Source organism: Marmota monax, unplaced genomic scaffold (assembly GCF_021218885.2).
Source record: "Marmota monax isolate L192 unplaced genomic scaffold, Marmota_monax_Labrador192_F-V1.1 WCK01_AAM20220418_F8-fsc00015, whole genome shotgun sequence".
Lineage (NCBI taxonomy): Eukaryota > Metazoa > Chordata > Mammalia > Rodentia > Sciuridae > Marmota > Marmota monax.
In genome coordinates this window covers 16,935,512-16,953,686 of record NW_026692194.1, presented here as the reverse complement: position 1 = coordinate 16,953,686, position 18,175 = coordinate 16,935,512, and the positions used below count along the sequence as shown (strand labels likewise).

Genomic DNA, 18,175 nt, shown 5'->3' with positions numbered 1-18,175 from the left:
CAATATCTCTAGCAGTTAGAGAAATAATTAAATAGTGAAATTTCATCTCACTCCAGTCAAAATGACAACAGTCAAGAATAATGACACAGTCTGGCTGGGCACAAAATAACCAAGCCACCACAAAAGCCTTGTAGATTCAAACAGCAACTCTTTATTCCCAAACTCTCACCCGCACTCTACATGCACTTTCTGGGAAAATACACTCCCTCCACGGGGCTCTGCATACCAATACTCTCAGAACCCAAAGGAGCGGGGCGCTTGAGGCAGCAGGATCAGGATCCGCCCTAATCCTGGAGCCACCCTACTCCCAGCAGGATCCACCCTAAACCTGGAGCCACACTAATCCCTGAGCAGGGTCACCTTTCAAACCAAAATGCCATGCGTCATTCCTACTTGGCTATGGCTCTCAGCATCTCCTCCCTTCTGATTAATTAAACATCAAGACAGCCATACTTGTGGATAGGCCTATGCACCAGTTGGGGGGTGAGGTTCTTTGCCTTACCTCTGTTGGCCCCCAAATTTGGCCTTGGTGCCAGTGGGGGGGGTGAGGTTTTTCAATGTGGCTTAGGGACCGTGCCTGTTAGGTTGTCCAATTCAACATATGGTTCTTACCCATATAAGTAATAATAAATGTTGGCAAGGATATGGGGGGGAAAGGTATACTCCTACATTGCTAGTGAGACTGAGAATTGGTGCCAACACTGTGGAATGCAGTATGGAGATTCCTCAGAAAACTTGGAATGGAACCTCCTTTGACTTAGTTATCCCACTCCTCAGCATATAGCCAAAGGACTTAAAATCAACATACTACTGTGATGCAGTCACATCAATGTTTATAGCAACTCAATTGACAATATCTAAGCTATGGAACCAACCTAGGTGCCCCTGAGCAGATGAATGGATAAAGAAAATTTAGTATATATACATAATAGATTATTACTCAGCCATAAAAAAGAATGACTTTATATCTTCTGCTGCTAAATGCTTAGATCTGGAGACTACTATACTAAGAAAAATAAACCAATCCCCAAAAACCAAAGGATGCATGTTCTTTCTGATATGTGGATGCTAACACACAATAAGGGGTTGTGGGGGGGGAGCAGGAGTAGAAGTTAAGTGGAGTAGACAAAGGGGAATGAAGCGAAGGTAGGGAGAACAAGAATAGAAAAGACAATGGGATCAATCTGACATACCTTTTCTATGTACATATACCAAAGTGAATCTCTACATCATGTGCAACCACAAGACTGGGATCCTAATTAGAATAAGATGTACTCCATGTTTGTATAAATATGTCAAAATACACTCCACTGTTATGTATAATTAAAATGAACAAATATAAATTTTTTTTAAAAAAAGGCCAATCCTGAATATTTTCCTGGTATTTAAAAGCCTTCAGTTATAATTCTACACCATGACAATTTAACATCAGCCTATATGCCTACGTTCTATTGCCAATATGCCACTACAATAAATTTTGTCCATTAAATTCTAAGATATTTGATGTCAAAAGTCATCCCTCATTTGACTTTGTATGTCTAGTGCCCTGAAATGTGCTTGGCACTTAACAAATATCTTTGTTGCCAGGCACAGTAGCACAAACCTGTAATCCCTTAGGCTCAGGAGGCTGGGACAGAAGGATCATGAGTTCAAAGCCAGACTCAGCAACTTAGTAAGACACAAAGGTAATCATCAAGACCCTGTTTCCGAATCAAAAATAGATAAAAGGGTTGGGGGTGTAGCTCAATGGTTGAGTTCCCCTGGCTTCAATCCCCAGTACCAAAAAAATAAAAGGCTTTGTTACATATATGTTAACAAATTGTTAAACAATGACATTTGTGAGTTAGAATAGGGAGTAACTGGAGGTGAGGAAAATCCAGCCTGTGCATTTATGGTAGAACAAGCTAAGAGGGTGGCTTTTGAATTATATGCAGGACAGGCCAGTGTTTCTCCATTAGAACAGATTAAGGTATAAGTCACCAGACTCTTGCCTTTATACAACAATGTATATACACACTAGCAAATAAATTATAAACATGCTAGAAGTTAGCTAAGATTTGTATACTAACTGACTCATGAAACATTAAATATAAATCAACTTCTGAAGGAGACAATGCCCTGGACCTGGGCAGCACTGATCTATTACCACTGAATGTTTTCAAAATATAATACAGAGTTTAATTTGGCAGATTTTCTAATGTCCAAAAACTATTTTGACAAATACAGATTGCTTGCTTGGTAAATTCTAGACCCATGCTGGATTCAGGGAATAAAAAGATGCACAGAATTAATGAAATTTGCTGCCCTTGTGAGGCTTGCTGCCACTTAGTATCACACTGTTCAGCATGAATGCAGAATTTGCCATCAGAAAATACTTTAAACTTAATCTAAAATTTTGCCTGATTGAGAAAGTTACCAACAAAACCAGAAGAGACTACAGTCTACCAAAAAAAAAAAATATTTTTTTTCCACAATTTTTTTCTAGACATTGACTTTGCTTTGTCCCACAGAAATAAGTTACCAAGTGTTTCTATATACAATTTGACATGACTTTGATAAACAGAAAATCAATTTCTCCCCATAGTCCAATAAATAGGTATTGGGAAAAAAACTATGAGTCCTATGAAGGAGTTCCAAGCTGACAGCCTCCCAGAGATGGGAGTCCATGCCCATCTCTAACCAGCCCCATTTGCAGGTGAAAACTGGAGATACACCCTTGCAGAACAGCAGAAGGAAATGGGTGAATGAGACTTTGGTCACAGAGCTCAGGACTGTACATCACTTTCACTGCTTCTTTTTCACTAGGGAGCAGCCCTTAGTGCTGAAGATCAGTGAATATTATTAGTCAGGTATGTCTTCAACCAAACAAGGTTGATAGTTGCAATTACATATCAAAAAGGTGAGGTTGAAATAGCAAAATTTTGCTTCTACAACAATCATGCTGGTGGTAGTTCAGAGGATGGATTAGAAAGAGGATGATCTTTGAAAGCAGACAGATTAACTAGAAGACTATTGCAACAGTCCAAGAAGAGGCCATTAAACTGAAACAATGGGAAGGGATACAAAGAAAGCAGATAAATTCTAAAACCAGTAGTCTGAGTAACCAGTAGCCATATGAGCACTTGACACGTGGCTAATAGGATTGAAGGACTGAATTTAACATGTTTTAAACTTAAGGATGAGTTTAAAATGTTTTAAATTAAAATTAAATTTTAATTAAATTAAGTATAAATTTAAAGCCAATAGAGGATTCAATCATGGAACACTTAAGTTATGTTTAGAATAACTTAGTATTTTAATTTACCACTGCCTGCTTTACGAAATATAAAGCATTTCTGACAAAAATCTAAAAAAAAACCCAGATTCTGAATGGAGAGGCAAAACATGGATTTATATTGATTACATATTAAAGTGATAAAAATTTAAATAAATTTCAGTAAAACATGTTATTAAAGTTAATTTTACTTATTAAAATAAAATTTATTTTTTTTCTTCCTTTAAGGTGACTGCTAGAATATTTAAAGTTCCATAAATGACTCACATTATATTTCTATTAGAAAGTACCAATTAAATATCTTGGGCATTAATTGAGAAATCAATGGGATTGTAAAAGCAAGCATGGGGTTAACCCATCAAGATTTAGTCTAGGAGTCTGTAGGTGGGTATGTGGTTGGAAGATGAGGAGTTCAGTTTCTCATGTGGTAAGTTGGAGATGCCTGAGAGACATCCAAGTAAAGACCCTGAGCAAACTGTTAGAATACCAGTGTGATGGTCAGAGAAGCCCCAACTAGAGATATGGATTTGGAAGTGAGCAGTAGACATTGATAGCTAAAATTCAGAGTAGATTCTTAGGAATATTCAAATAGGACTTGTTTTCATAGAACAAGACTCGCTAATCAATTAAATTTTGATTTTTCAACAATTTTGTCTGGCCATCTTGTAATTTTACCCTTCATTGAACAGGAAGGTCTTAGGGACAGGTCAGGAGGAAATATATTCTTCTTCCTTCTTTCCTTGCTTCTTTCCTTCCTTCCTCCCTTCCTTTCACCAGGATTGAACCCAGGGGCACTTAACCACTGCACCATATCCCTAGCACTTTTTACGTTTTATTTTGAGACAAAGTCTTGCTAAGTTGCTTAGGGCTATGCTTTAAAAAAAAAAAAAAAGTGTTTTTTTTTTTTTTTTTGGATAGGAAGAGCCCTCAATTAAAGTGTCTACACAAAAACTTAGGTGTAGTATGTTCTCTCAGGGCAACTGAGCATCCATCAGGGATATGCTTTTTAGACAGAGAAGTTAAACAGTTTGTGCAGCTCATCTCCAGAGGGCAAAGGCTTCCTGTCTTGCTGACATAAGAATCCCAAGGACTACATATTGCCTCCTAAAATAAATTTCTGAAGACATAATGAATTGCATTCTATATCCCTAAAAATGTATGCTTATATCAAAAGAATTTTCCCAGGCCTCATGAAAATTATCTCCAGTCCTCTGCTCCTAATTTATAATTTTGATTACCTATGCTATTATTACCTTGAGTAGTCCCTAGTATATTCACCTAGTTGAAATGAACTGTTCACATCTGCAGTGTTGAATGAACTGCTCACATCTGGAGTGACCCAATATCAGCATTAACAGGATTCTAATGCATAGCATCACCATCATCTTGTTTCCTGGTCTTTGGCTGACACATTCACTGTGCTGCTTGCATTTTTAACTACTGCTGCCATGAATTTTGCATTTTGCTTCTTTCTTTTCTTTTCTTTTTCTTTTTTGCAGTAAAAGGAATTTTCCTGAGCAGTGTGCAAATGACCCCTTATTCACTATGCATCCCTCAAAATAGTTATTAACCCTGGTGCAATGTCTTTATTTCTTTTCCATCAATCTATATTGTGTTTAGATTTCTGCAAAGCTTGCATACTTAGTAACTACTTGCATATGCTTTCACTGTTGCTCATCATTCCTTTCTGTAACACACAGACTCTTGTATGGATTTTGAGAGTGACCATACCAGATTCCTTCAGAACATAGAAGTTCTTAGCTATTATGTCTCCTGGGATTCCTGCAGTAACCTAGATAGATGTTCTTAAATTCATGGGAGCCCGTAAAAGATTACAAATGTTTGCTGTTTTAAGATGCTAAATTGTGGGATAATTTGCTACACAGAAATAAATAACTAATCACCTATAGAATTACTTGTATTATAGAAGTTCCACAGTGGTTTATTGAATTGGTCAAAGGAAATGTTTCCTGAACATTGGGCTTTGAAAAATAATTAATAGATTTAAAAAAAGAGGTATAGTCAGTAGCTCAAAAAAAATTCAGCAAAGGATTCCCTTGTTTTAGCAGCTTGGCAAAGAAAAGAGGACCTACTAAGGCAACTTGTCCATGGCTAACAGAACAGGTATGAAACCATTCTGTGCCACAGCTTGGCACCCACCACAAAGCAATGGGTCAGAAAAATGGTGATTGTACAAAGGAGCAGAGTCTATGGACAAGATTTTTCTCTAGCTAAGTAAAACTCTGGGCATGTTTCTCCAGTTCTTCCAAGGAGATTCTGGAGTCCTAACTTCTGGCAGTCTAGAAGAAGATTCCAGGGTCACCCCTAAAAACACTAAACATTTGATCAGAAACTTTAATGACTATGTTGAATCCAGATAGTGAGAGACAATGGGGAAAAAAAACAAAAAAACAAAAAAACTTTTATCCAGGAGTCAGAAATAGATGACAAAAGAAAATTCTTTTTAAAGGTGGATTAATACATTTTGCTGGAGTGGAGAAATAAGTAGAGAATTGTAGAAAATGGACCAGTGAAAAGGAAATTGAGATCAGAGATGCTGGGGGCATAGAATTTTAAATTTTAGGCATAGAATTTGCCTTTCCCTGTGCATAGTTGGGAGGCATGAATGTGTTTTAACAAAGGAGTAACATGATAGGAGATGCAATTTAGCAAAATTTAACATGATCAAAGAAGTAATTTAGCAAATTAACCAATATAAATGGATTGGAAAGTATTCAGAATAGAGAACCAAGGTTGACTGAGAAAGTGAAGCAGAAGTACAAACCTCTGAGTGATAGATAAGTGCATCCACCAAGCAGAGACAGGTAGATAGTAGTTTTTGTTCTTTTATTAAATTTTACACCAATAGAATTTTGGAGGAAGGACCAAAAGAAAAAAAAAAGGCTCTAGAAATCCAGAAGCCATTTTAGAGAGACTAAACGATGTACTAACTTTGAAAATGAGAAACCTAATTAACTTTGTGAAAGACATGTAAAGGTTGTCAGACTCAAAATGAATTGTATATGTCAACCCTAAATAACTAACTAAATAAATAAATAGTCAAAGACATGAAGTTTTGAAAGAAGGGTCCTTACACATGATTGCCTATCACAAGGCTGCCAAACTGCAACATTGCATAAAAGCACTGCCACCTGATATAAAAAGTCTGTCTACAAGGACATCTGCCCCGAAAAGGGCTGTTCACCCTCAGACTGAGGTCACTTTTGATATTCATCACTGTGGTTAAGCATTATTGATTCAGAATATCTGATATAATTTCTCTTCATTTTTGTCTAAAAGCACCCCTTTGCATCCATGTCTTTGAATACATTCACAATCAACTAGGGTACACATATGCCCCTTTACAATGTTCTGTTATTCCCAAATATATGTAATTATTCTTTGGGGAATCTTTTTCATTGTGTTTTTCAAGTTGACTTCCAACAGAAAACAAAGAAAGAAGGAATTTGTATAGATTCGCTTGTCTCCCATCTTCCCCCAAATAGTGACCACACATCTGGATAGCATTTAATGTGACCAACAACTTCTTATATTTTATCCAAAGAGAACTTTGTTTTTTATATCACAAAGCTTGGACAAGAATTTTACAACACATTGAGAAAAGACATTATGGTTAGTCTTTATTTTAAAATTCTAGTCAAATAGGTTATGTGCACTCTAAATTCCTGTGAGAATAAAACTAAACAAAATATCTACTGTATATGATTTTCAGGGTTGAATTTAAATATTACATGGCAATGTGAAACCCTTATAAATTAGTGCATGCGTTGGTTGAAAGAACATTTAGATAGAGTATCATTTCAATTCAAGAAAAGTCTGTGTGTGGGGGGAATAATTGGATTTTATCTTCATACAGGTATGCATCCATGTATACTTACTAACTTTAAAGAGATGTTTTTGGATTGAATTTTAGAGCAGTAAGATAAAAAGTTTGAAACAGAGGCACAGAAAAATGAGGAAGATGTGACATATCACCAATATTGGTAAGCTATTTTGGGATATGTGATATTTACTATAAATACACTGCACTTCTAGTTACACTAAAAATGCTGATCAAAAGGTGTACTTCTAAATCAAAATCAATGGAGAGCTTGGTTTCAAAATACAGCTTCCGGCCTAGCAAAGTACAAAGAAGAAACACTTAAGGCAAATATGTACAACAATTCGCTAATCAAATTTGCAATGCTCTTTCATGCTCCCAAGATGAAAGGATTTCAAAGAGCACTCATCACTCTTCCTCAGCTCCACCCTCCATGCCATCTCCTCTGGTCAGAACCAATGCATTCTTTAATATTCATGGCAATGAAGGAGCCCACCTTTGTAGCCACTTTCTTCTATAAATCAGAAAGATGTTAAGTAATCTCCAGTTAAGGACACTAAACTAACACAAGAAGAGACTTTTCTACAAGTGACAGCATTGGTACAATTTCATTATATAGCTGATAAAATTAAATTTAGCTCAATTTTTCACCTATTAGATTAAGAATTTTTTCAATACTGATTCAATAATCCTTAATATCGCTAATTCAAATGTTTATAGTCAAATGCTTTACAGTTTATAAGTCACTTTAGATTCTCTATCTGGAAAACCTTTCATTTGTCCATTGTTCTTACAAATAATATACATGTAAACAAGAAGGAGAGATGAAGAAATAGCAAGACAGAGAAATACCAAGAAATGCTTGTTACTTTGGGACAAAATGTTTACTATAAATAATCTAAGCTGCCTGGTGGTGAGGATACCATCATCAGCTTGCCTGTTTATTCATTCAACAAATATTTACTAAAGTAGGTATTGAGTGGCCAGCTCATTAATATCTATAGAGCCTAACACGGACCTGGGCCATATTAGATGCTTAATAAATATTAATGATCAGACTACTAGAAAGTCTGAAATAAATGATAAAAGCCACACTTCTATGTTATTTTCCTTATTAATGATCATCATTATTATAAATCATGTTCTCTGTCATCATAAGGTTTATCTCCTTTGAAAGAAATGGGCAGATATGAAATTACTAGGGAACAGTTCATGATAAAAGTTGAGCTACAATAAGTGTAGCTCAATAAATGATGTAACAATTAAGGAGAGATCATTATTCATCCAATAAAAAAAAAATGTTCATTACATACTTGCTCGAAATAACCAAACACCATAATTAATTCTTAGTTCAAGATTTAGGAAAATAACATCAATTAAAATATGTAACTTTCCAATAATCTGCTGTATATTGAGTGTTACACATTCTCTATAGTGTCAATAAGAACTTAGATCTGACTTTCACACACTTATATAGAAACTAAATTGTTTCTGTCAATTTGTTTTGACTATGAGAAAGTTGTGAGTTTATATTTAACCAAAGCACAATATTTTCAATATTTAATTAAATAATAATTTTTTTTTCAGAACACTTTCATTGAGCATTTAAATTCTAGGTAGTAAACTAAGCCCCTCATTTCATGTCTTTATCTTCCTCTCATCTTCTCATAAAACCTTACAATTTTAATAGTCATATCATGTGGCTTGAACTTAACAGTAGTTTCATTTATAGTAATATAACAAAAAAAATCCATGTATCAAAACTAGGACACTTGATTCAAAAGTCATTTTGTCCTAAGTTTTTGTATTTTTCAGAGTACAGTTAATCAAAATTTAAATGTGATTACATTTTCAAGTGAAATCAAACTTCATCACTCTGAAAAATGGGATGAAAAACCTTATCAAACATTCAAATCTTCATTGAAATGATATGCCAATCAGATTTTAAAAGTTATCTAATTGAAACAGCATTATACATTTTAGCAAGAATGCAATCAACTTCTCTGTTTATTGCCTCACTCTATCAATTAAGGATGGAAATAAGATTTTTGAACAAGATCAGGATACAGTTTATACTTTCTGACTTTGAAGACTTATAAAAATTTTCTTGGCAGTTTAATGGATAACCAAAATTTCTAAATTTCTAAGTTTCATAGATAAAACATACGATCTATTATACCAATCACCAATTGGCTAAGTCTTTTTAACTGGGGATTAGACCCAGGGGCCTTTTGCCACTGAACTACATCCCCAGCTTTTTAATTTTTTTTTTTTTTTTTTTGAGACAGTCCTGCAAGCTTGCTAAGGCTGACCTCAAACTTGTGATCCTCTGCCACAGCCTTTCAAGTCACTGAGGCTATCAGTGTGCACCACTGTGCCTGACCTAATTTTCAGATTATTTATATTTCTAAACCAAAATCAAGCAAAAGTAATAATCTAAAGTGCTAAAAGTCTTATTTTACTTCTAAATTTCCAGTCCTATAAAAAGTAGAAGAATTTATTTGGGACAACTCGGATAACTTCAAAGGTACATAAATAATTTGATAAAACAGTCTTTGAATATTCTCAAAACTAAGTATTGATACAAAGAATAGTTCTGATTCTATCACTCCTAGGTATCATCTTGAGACTCTGTTCTCTTCCTTTTCTTTCTCCTAAATTTCTGCCTTCTTAACTTCCTCTGTTTTTTTTTTTCTTTCAATATTTGTGTGCACATGTGTAGTACTGGTTATTGAACCCAGGAATGCTCTACCACTGAGCTACATCCCCAGTCCTTTTTATTTTGAGATAGGATCTTGCTAAGTTGCAGAAACCGGCCTCAAACTTGTGATTTTCCTGCCTGACCTCCTGACTAGTTGGGATAGAAAGCATGTGACATCATACCCAGCTCTTTTCATTTTTAATTCCTCTTTTTCTTCTTGCATGTATCCAGTGTTATGAAAAAGAATTAGAGATAAATTTCAGTAGTTTAAAACAAAAGTGGCATTGTTTTGATTTTTGTTTTATGTTAAAACATCTAAAGAAGTAACTTTTATCCACATGAAGGACTTAATTGAGTTACAAATGGCTGAGCTACTCTTGTAGACAATGGAAGAAAGGGGAAGGAGACCAAAAGTTTTATTTGGCCAGATTTGGACTAAGAGTGGGTCCTAGTAATTGATACAAGAGCAGATAGGGAGGACAAACAATAGTATTTGGGAATCCCAGGGAACTAATATCCTTTTAATCACAGACTCTATGAAAAAGGGAGAATTTGAAGATTTCAAATCCAAGATAAGGTATGTAGAGACAGGTTCTGAATCCAAACTGAATGTCCAAGCAAGACCAAAAGAGAGATGGAGAAAGAAAGAGGTACTCACAGGACACTGCAAGAAACCCACTACCTGAAAAGGAGCTGTGGACGATTCTGAGATGGTACAGATGCCTAGAAAGTCAATCAATCCTTTGCTTATGAAAGAACTCTATGCATTTGGTCAGAATTGGAAAGAAGTATCCATTCTTTGTTTTGACCACAAAACAAACAACAGTAGTTTGAGTAATTCAAACTACTTACGCCCCTTATGATTTGAGAATGATCACTGTGGAAACTTTTGCAGGCTAAAAGTGTAATTGGTTATGGATCAATAAGTAATTTCTTTTAGAAGGAAAAAACCCTTATTTTCTTCCCTTTTTATTTATTTATTTTTTGAAGTAGCAAGGCTGTTAAATCAGAACTGAGCAAGTCTGTACTGAAACTTGAGATGACTCTAAACAGCAAGATTCCTTACTCCACTAGTTAAGTTTACCTCCACTGATCATTTATTTACGATGCCATAAAAACCCAGATGCTTTCCGTTTTGATTGTTAGATATTTGCTGAAAGGCAGCTGAAATTACTTTCCCAGAGTTGCCATTCTGACAACCCCATTTTAAATGGGAAATTTACGATGGTTCAATAACAGTTGTGCTGAGGTGTTGTTTTTTTGTTTATTTTTTCAAGATTAGCAATGGATTCAGTCTTTGCAGTCAGTGTCAACCCTTACTCTGCTTATTGGGAATTCCAGAAGCGTAATGTAAATGTAAGATTAAGAAACTAATAAAATATTTTGGAATTAAAATATCATTCTATTCTGTGTTAATCTATTCTGTGGTTTGGTGGTTTTTCTAATTATTTTAGGATTGGGGCCTACAGTCCAGTTTCCAAAAGGAGAGAACATCATGACCCAGTCACACATCCTTTGAGGCATAAACGCTGATAAAAGGGGAACTTACAGGGATAGAACAAAACAACACAAATCAAATCTACATGATCACAAGATAAGAGGGCTCTAGATAAACTATATTTGAGAAATCAAATAGGGGTCTGGGGATATAGCTCAGTGGTAGAGGGTTTGCCTAGCATGCTCAAGGCCCTGAGTTCAAACACACACACACACACACACACACTAATAATTCTTTGAACACAGAGATAGAGCAAAGAGTCCCTGAATTATGAAGTTAATTATGGCAACTTTAAAAAGAAATGAAAAATTTTTCTTTCAGGAACTACTATTTGCCTTCTACTATATGCTGGGCAAATTCTTGGGAACAGTTTAGAGCTTACAGATAAAGGAGTGGTCCTGGGACAGAAGTGGTTAAGTATCTATAATATTTTCCTTACACATATCAAAATGAGTAAAAAAATGGCATAGAAACAATATTTTTGCCATTTTCTTTTACATCCTCAAATAAGTTTCCTTTCCTTCCTTCCATTTCATATAACTTTTGACAAATTTTCTCCCTGGCAAGAAGAGAAATGAGAATACTGAATCCAGATCTTTGATTGTTACCAGCATTATGGCCTCCTGCGTCCTACCAGATGGTATAGTATCTACTGAGCAATAACTCATTTTATTAATTTGGCAAGTCTGCCTAAAGACACAAAAACTGCTCCAAAAAGTATTTGAAAAGACCAAATTGAGAGGAATTCACACTCTAAAGGGGAATAAACCTTTTTTTTCTATTATAAAGCATATAGTAACAATAGTAGTAGGTCTAAAATTTTAATATCTCCAGGTTATATTCATATTTTCCATAGCATAGAACAGGTTTCTGGGAGAAGAAAAATAACACACAAGATGGGAAACTATAAATTATACAAGAAAAGCAAATAGTAAAATGTAAAAGCTGAAATGCATGTAAAAAGTACTTACTATATGCAGTTCTAGGTAGTCCCCCAAGCCTGAAGAACTGTCCACTCGTACCAGGACTGCTTCTTTCTGAACAGTACTAAACCCTATGGCCAGTCTGTCTGCTCTTGTACTTGGCCGGTCATTAGGAGGCCACTTATACGTGATTTGTCCTCCACCTTTGCTAAAGATATACGTTGTCCCAGCTGTAAAACAAAAACCAAAACCAATTAGTCCCAATATATCCAATCCCCACTTTCCCATGTTTCTCAAGTTCATGTATCAGTAAAGCATTAGTTTTACACAGAAAAACTACGGCAAAGCAAATAATAAATTTCAATCAAACATGCTCAAGAAAGAGGACAGAGTTGTTTTAAAAGAAATAGAAAAGCAGCTCCATTTTTAATACACTCATTAAATCTACCAGCAGGTGTTTCAGAACAAACAGTCGATTACGTCTCTTTCCATTGAGTTAGACAAGTATGGAATGTAATGGGGTTTTATTTCTTCCTGTCAGTTTTTAAAATAGTTTAGTAGGAAACATTGACTAGAGGCTTCCAAAAAGCAGCAGAGACATATATCAACTTGTTTCTGAAACAAGAACTGCATGTAGATGTGACAGGGTCATACAACATTGTGGAACAAATCACAACAAATACTCTGAGAATCAAACTTTTATGGGGAAAAGTTCCATTCACATGTGACAGATGATAACTAACGAATGAAGAGCCATAAGCCCCAGTAGTCATGTCAAGAAAATACAGATAATAGATTCTATCTATACCAGTCAAGTCTTATGTAACAAGCAACATCTAATGGCTGTCAAACTATTCAGCACTATAAAGACCCACTCCCCTATCCCACCAAAGTGAATACTAGTTACAGCACTGAGAATAATGTCAGATCTCATTTTGTGAGTGTTCAAATTTTAGTTCATGTTAGTGATATCAGTAAATTAGCCAACTTAATTTAAAAAAGGGTTTTATTTCAAACAGCTTCCAAATACCCAGAAGCTCTACTTCATTGCACTACTAACAATGCATTCTCAATGAAGGCAATAAAATGAATTCCTTGAGTGACTATATTCAGAAGAGACATGCAAAGATTTACACAGAGGAGAAGGAAAAAGAGAACTTCCTCTACACTAAAGGAGACTATAGAAATGTTTATTTAATTAGCCTAGGAACAGGTGTTAAGGATAATTCATAAAGAAGAGTATAGCCTTCCAAAACAAAGAATGAAGACAGGGATTCAGTGTGTACCTACTATGATGGATGTCAACTTGACTGAGTCATGGGGGTGCTAAAATAGCTGGTGAAGCATTATTTTCAGGCTTATCCTGAAATCCTGTTTCTAGAAGAGGTAAGCATTTGAATTGAAGAACTGAGTAAAGCAGGTGGTCCCATCCAATGTGAGTGAACATCACCCAATTCACTGAAGGCCTGAATAGAACAAAAGGTAGAGGAAAGTTGGATTTTCCTTCTATCTTTGCCTGACTGCCTATGCTGGGATGTCAGTTTTCTCCTGCTGTCAGGAATTCTGGTTCTTAAGTCTTCAAACCCAGACTAGTCTATACCATTGGGTTTTAGGCCTTCAAACTGCATCCCTGGATTTCACAGGTCTCCATCTTTCAAAAGGTGCTTCTCATATGTACAAGATTAGGTAGTTAGGAAATAGAATATTCCATATTGAATTTATTTCTTTGGAGATCAATTATACCTACTGTGTGTCAAATAAGAAAAGAAAAGCAACATTAAAAATGAAGCCACGAAATATCCTGTTTTATGGAAAAATAAATTCTACTCAGAGTTAATACCAGTGTGTAAACCTTTTATGTACACCACTATGGTGAGTTTTTGTTTGTTTGTTTTTATAGTACTAGGATTTAATCCAGGGGCATTCGACCACTGAAATACATACCCAACCTTTTTTTCTTTTTTATTTTGAGACAGGTTCTCACTAAGTTGCCCAGGTTGGCCTTGAACTTGAAATCCTCTTGCTTCAGTCCCCTAAGTAGCTAGTGTTTCAGAAAGGTGCCACTATGCCTCACTCAGGAATGTGTTTTTTTCCCCCCACAATTTTAATTTGGTACATTATAATTGTACATAATGATGGGACTTGTTTCAGCAATATGCTTTAAAAATATCTATACATTAAATTTATATGATGACCAATTTGCCACATTTGCACATAATTATACACCTGACAGATTTTGTGCTTTTAGGTTGGGGTGGGGGCAACCAAACTTTTTTTACATCTCAGATGTATCCATGGTCCCTTGATCTTCAAAGACCTCTATAATAAGGGTAAAACAATATTAAGGGTATAATATATTTAATATTATATTTAATATTAAGAGTATAATATATTTAATATTAAGGGTAAAAAAATATATTTAAGGGTAAAATAATCCCTTGATATATAGACCCTTGGTAGATATATCCAACAAACAAGTCAGAAGACAGTTGGATATAAAAGTATTAAAACCAGAATATTGTTTAAATGAAATGGTATGGAGGCTGTGCACTTCTCTGTTAATTTTTTTGGATGCTAATGCATAAAAGAAGTTCATCTCTCTCATGTGAGAAAAAATAAGTCATATTTCAAAGACACCAGTCAATGTGCAAGCAAATAAAATTTGGAATATATAAACCGTATATCAGAAATGCCAGAGCTTTCCAGAGCCATTTATGTCCTACATCATCAAGTACTGTCTGGTAAATATTTTTATGCTTGCTGAGTCTTGCAGATAACTAATATTAACTATTTCAGTAAAGCATATGTTAATAAAAATAGAACATATAAAAGCTGAAATTTCTTTGAAAGGAGATGTACTGGTTGCCAGCTACCTCTGAATGCTGATATTTACTCAATGGTTAATTTACATTTTTCCTTTTGATTAACTTTGTTCTCTAATGATATGGCTGTCATGTGAAATAAAAGTTCAAAATTAGAGCTACTATGGAACAATATATATCATCTAAGAATTCAGATTTTTTTAAAATCAAAATTGACAAAAAAGTAGTATTGTAAATCAACATTACCTTAATTTCATAGCGACTTTAAAAATCACTTTCACAATGACTTTGTTCTTTTATCTATTTATGTAAAGAAAGTGGGATAAACATTACTCCCATGTTATAATTGAAGAAATTTAGCTATAAGAATTAACCTGTTATCTAAAGCTACATACTTGGTTAAGTGGCAAAGCTGATACAAAAACTAGTAGACAGACTCCTTTTTCAGTGCCTATTGTTTTTATTATTATTATTACAGAAATGTTTCTGTCATAACAAGATGGTCAAGAAAAAGTTAATTGGATATTTCAGTCTGAAATTTTCAAGGCCAACTGTTACAACATTCTAATAGGGTCTCATGTTCATAAAGTGTCTTTTGCACATGAAGCTCTTATACTCTCCTTTTGCCTCAAAATGCTTTAAAACATACAAACAAACAACAACAACAACAACAAAAAAAAAACATGTAAATGTGAAATGACAGAACATTTAATATATTCAAGATAATATTAAGTTGGAATACATTTCCCAAACTTCTGGAACTGTAAATGTTTCTAGTCATACAGTTATAAACCTTAGATGATTATGTCATAATATTACTACCTCAACTTTGATTTCCTATATTATTTACTAACTACCCGTTTTCAATATGTGGTAAGACTTGGTAAATAGCATGAGATTAGCTAATTTTTAGTTCTTTAGGTTTGACTAAAACAAAGAAAAACAATTTTACAACTACCTGCCAAACCTTGAGACCATTTCTAGTTTCCTTTTTCTCCAGAATCAGATATCCAGTCCTCCCACAACTCTGTTTTATCTATTTCCAGAGGCATCCTAATTTCTTTTTATAAAATTTACTTTGCATCAAACTTGAAAAAATTTCCTATATTCAAAATTCTCCCTTTAATACAGCAATATTTATTCTTGTAATCAAATATTGTCAGTCATTTGACTGAAGTTTCAAACCCTAACTCATTTATGTTCATTTTTCTTATGTGAATCAAGGGTAAAAATGCTTATTGCAGAAGAGGAACTTAGAAACTAAGGATGTAAACTCTGGACTTAGTCAGACCTGGGTTCAAATTTAAACTTTATTATTTACTAACTGTGTAACCTTAACAAGTGATTTATTTTAAGACATGGGGTTTTTATCTTTAAAAAAACAGGAATAGCAGCATTACCTTACAGAACTTCTGTCAGCATTAAATGAGATATTGCATAGTAACACCATACTCCAATTCCCAGAATATGGTAAATGCCCAATAAATCTTAGAACAATTGGGATTGTGTATATGTGTGCATGTGTATGTGTTATAAAAATATAAAATAACATTGCAATATTTTTGTTTTATTTTAACAGAAGAGCCTTTAGGAAAGTTTGATGTATTTGAAAGTAATGTTCAAATCAAATACTTTAAAAAAAAAGAATGTGGCAGTTTTATTAATCTTTCCAGTATTTCATTCTCTGAATAGCAATTTTTTATATATAGTATTATTTATATGCACTATTATTATATGCACTAATAGTTGACAATGGAAGTGATATTAAACTGTATCACATGGGAGCTTTCACGAGAAAAAGAATATTAGTTCATTACCATAAAATATCTAGAATGGAAAGATTTATAATATGAGGCAAAATAGTCACTTGACTATTAAATAAAGAGGTAAGCATACATAAAATGAGCTGCAAACTAGCTTTACATTTTAAATTTTATTTTTACAGAAAGATGTTTTCTTTTATTATGTAAGTGAATTAAATGTGCAGTGGTAGTACATCTTAACCACAGTGGTGATTTTTATCATCGTGGAGAGGAGCGTGAAAAATGTGTTGCCTTTCTATTAATGCATGTTTCTATATAATAAGTGCTAACGCATCAGTGCCATGACTCCTAATCAATATATTGCAAACTAACCTTGGCATTTATCACATGCGCAATGTATGGATGATTCAAACTTAAAGTGGTTTTCAGCAATCTCTACATTTAAGGTCTGTAGCAAGTCTATATTACTTACTTTGTCATTGACAAAGCTGGCTCCATCAGATGCAAATTTAGCAATGTCAACACACTTTAAACTAAAAGAAACATTTGTAAAAATTACACATGGGTTCCCCATTCTAATGTTTGAACTGCCTGCAATGTGTAATAAGAAGTATTTTTAGATCTTCTTGAACTTATTACTTACATAAAAGGTGAGTCTTTTCCCTCCTGCTCTTTCTTACCAACCATCTCCACCCTAAATGTGCCCACTTTAACCTCACTTTGTTTTTGCAAAGTCTAATATATTACCCCAAATGGATTGAATCTGTCTGAAAATGATAACCACTCAGCCTGTACAGGTCTGTCCAGTTACTGGTTGCTCTGAATTCTTGCCACGTGAACAATAATACAATTAACTTCTGAAAAGATTAGGTTCTAACCCATAACATAAGTATGTGAATAAAAGGTTCTTTCTTGAAAGCCTATAATTCCTCAAATGTCATCCTGTAGCCAACATGAAACATTTCCAACCATTATGTTTCTATTAACTGAAACAGGGATCTAACACTTTTTTTCCAAAGTTTGCCATGCTTTCAGATGAAAATTAAAAGTAATGCAATATTAATCAATAAGCAGAGTTTTGATTCCACCTACAGTCTAGTTAAGATGTCAGCATTAAATATGAATTTTCTAGCCAGTTGCAGTGGTGTACACTTGTAATCCCAGCAGCTCTGGAGGTGAGACAGGAGGATTGCAGGTTCAAAGGCAGCCTTAACAAAAAGGATGCACTAAGCAACTCAGTGAGACTCTGTCTCTAAATAAAATACAAAATAGGGCTGGAGATGAAGCTCAGTGGTCAAATGCCCCTGAGTTCAATCTCCAGTACTGCATCCCCCACACCCCCACATTCAAAAT

The 18,175-nt window shown here is 34.5% G+C and overlaps 1 protein-coding gene across 32 annotated transcripts in view; it reads right to left on the bottom strand.

Moving 5' to 3' along the window:
• Positions 1-18,175, bottom strand: part of Nrxn1 (neurexin 1) — a 1,098,127-nt gene that overhangs the window by 292,314 nt on the left and 787,638 nt on the right. For all 32 annotated transcript variants that reach the window (XM_058573180.1, XM_058573183.1, XM_058573188.1 and 29 more), the window contains one exon: positions 12,286-12,467. In XM_058573180.1, the coding sequence (XP_058429163.1) occupies positions 12,286-12,467 (182 nt within the window). The remainder of the gene's footprint in view (positions 1-12,285; positions 12,468-18,175) is intronic.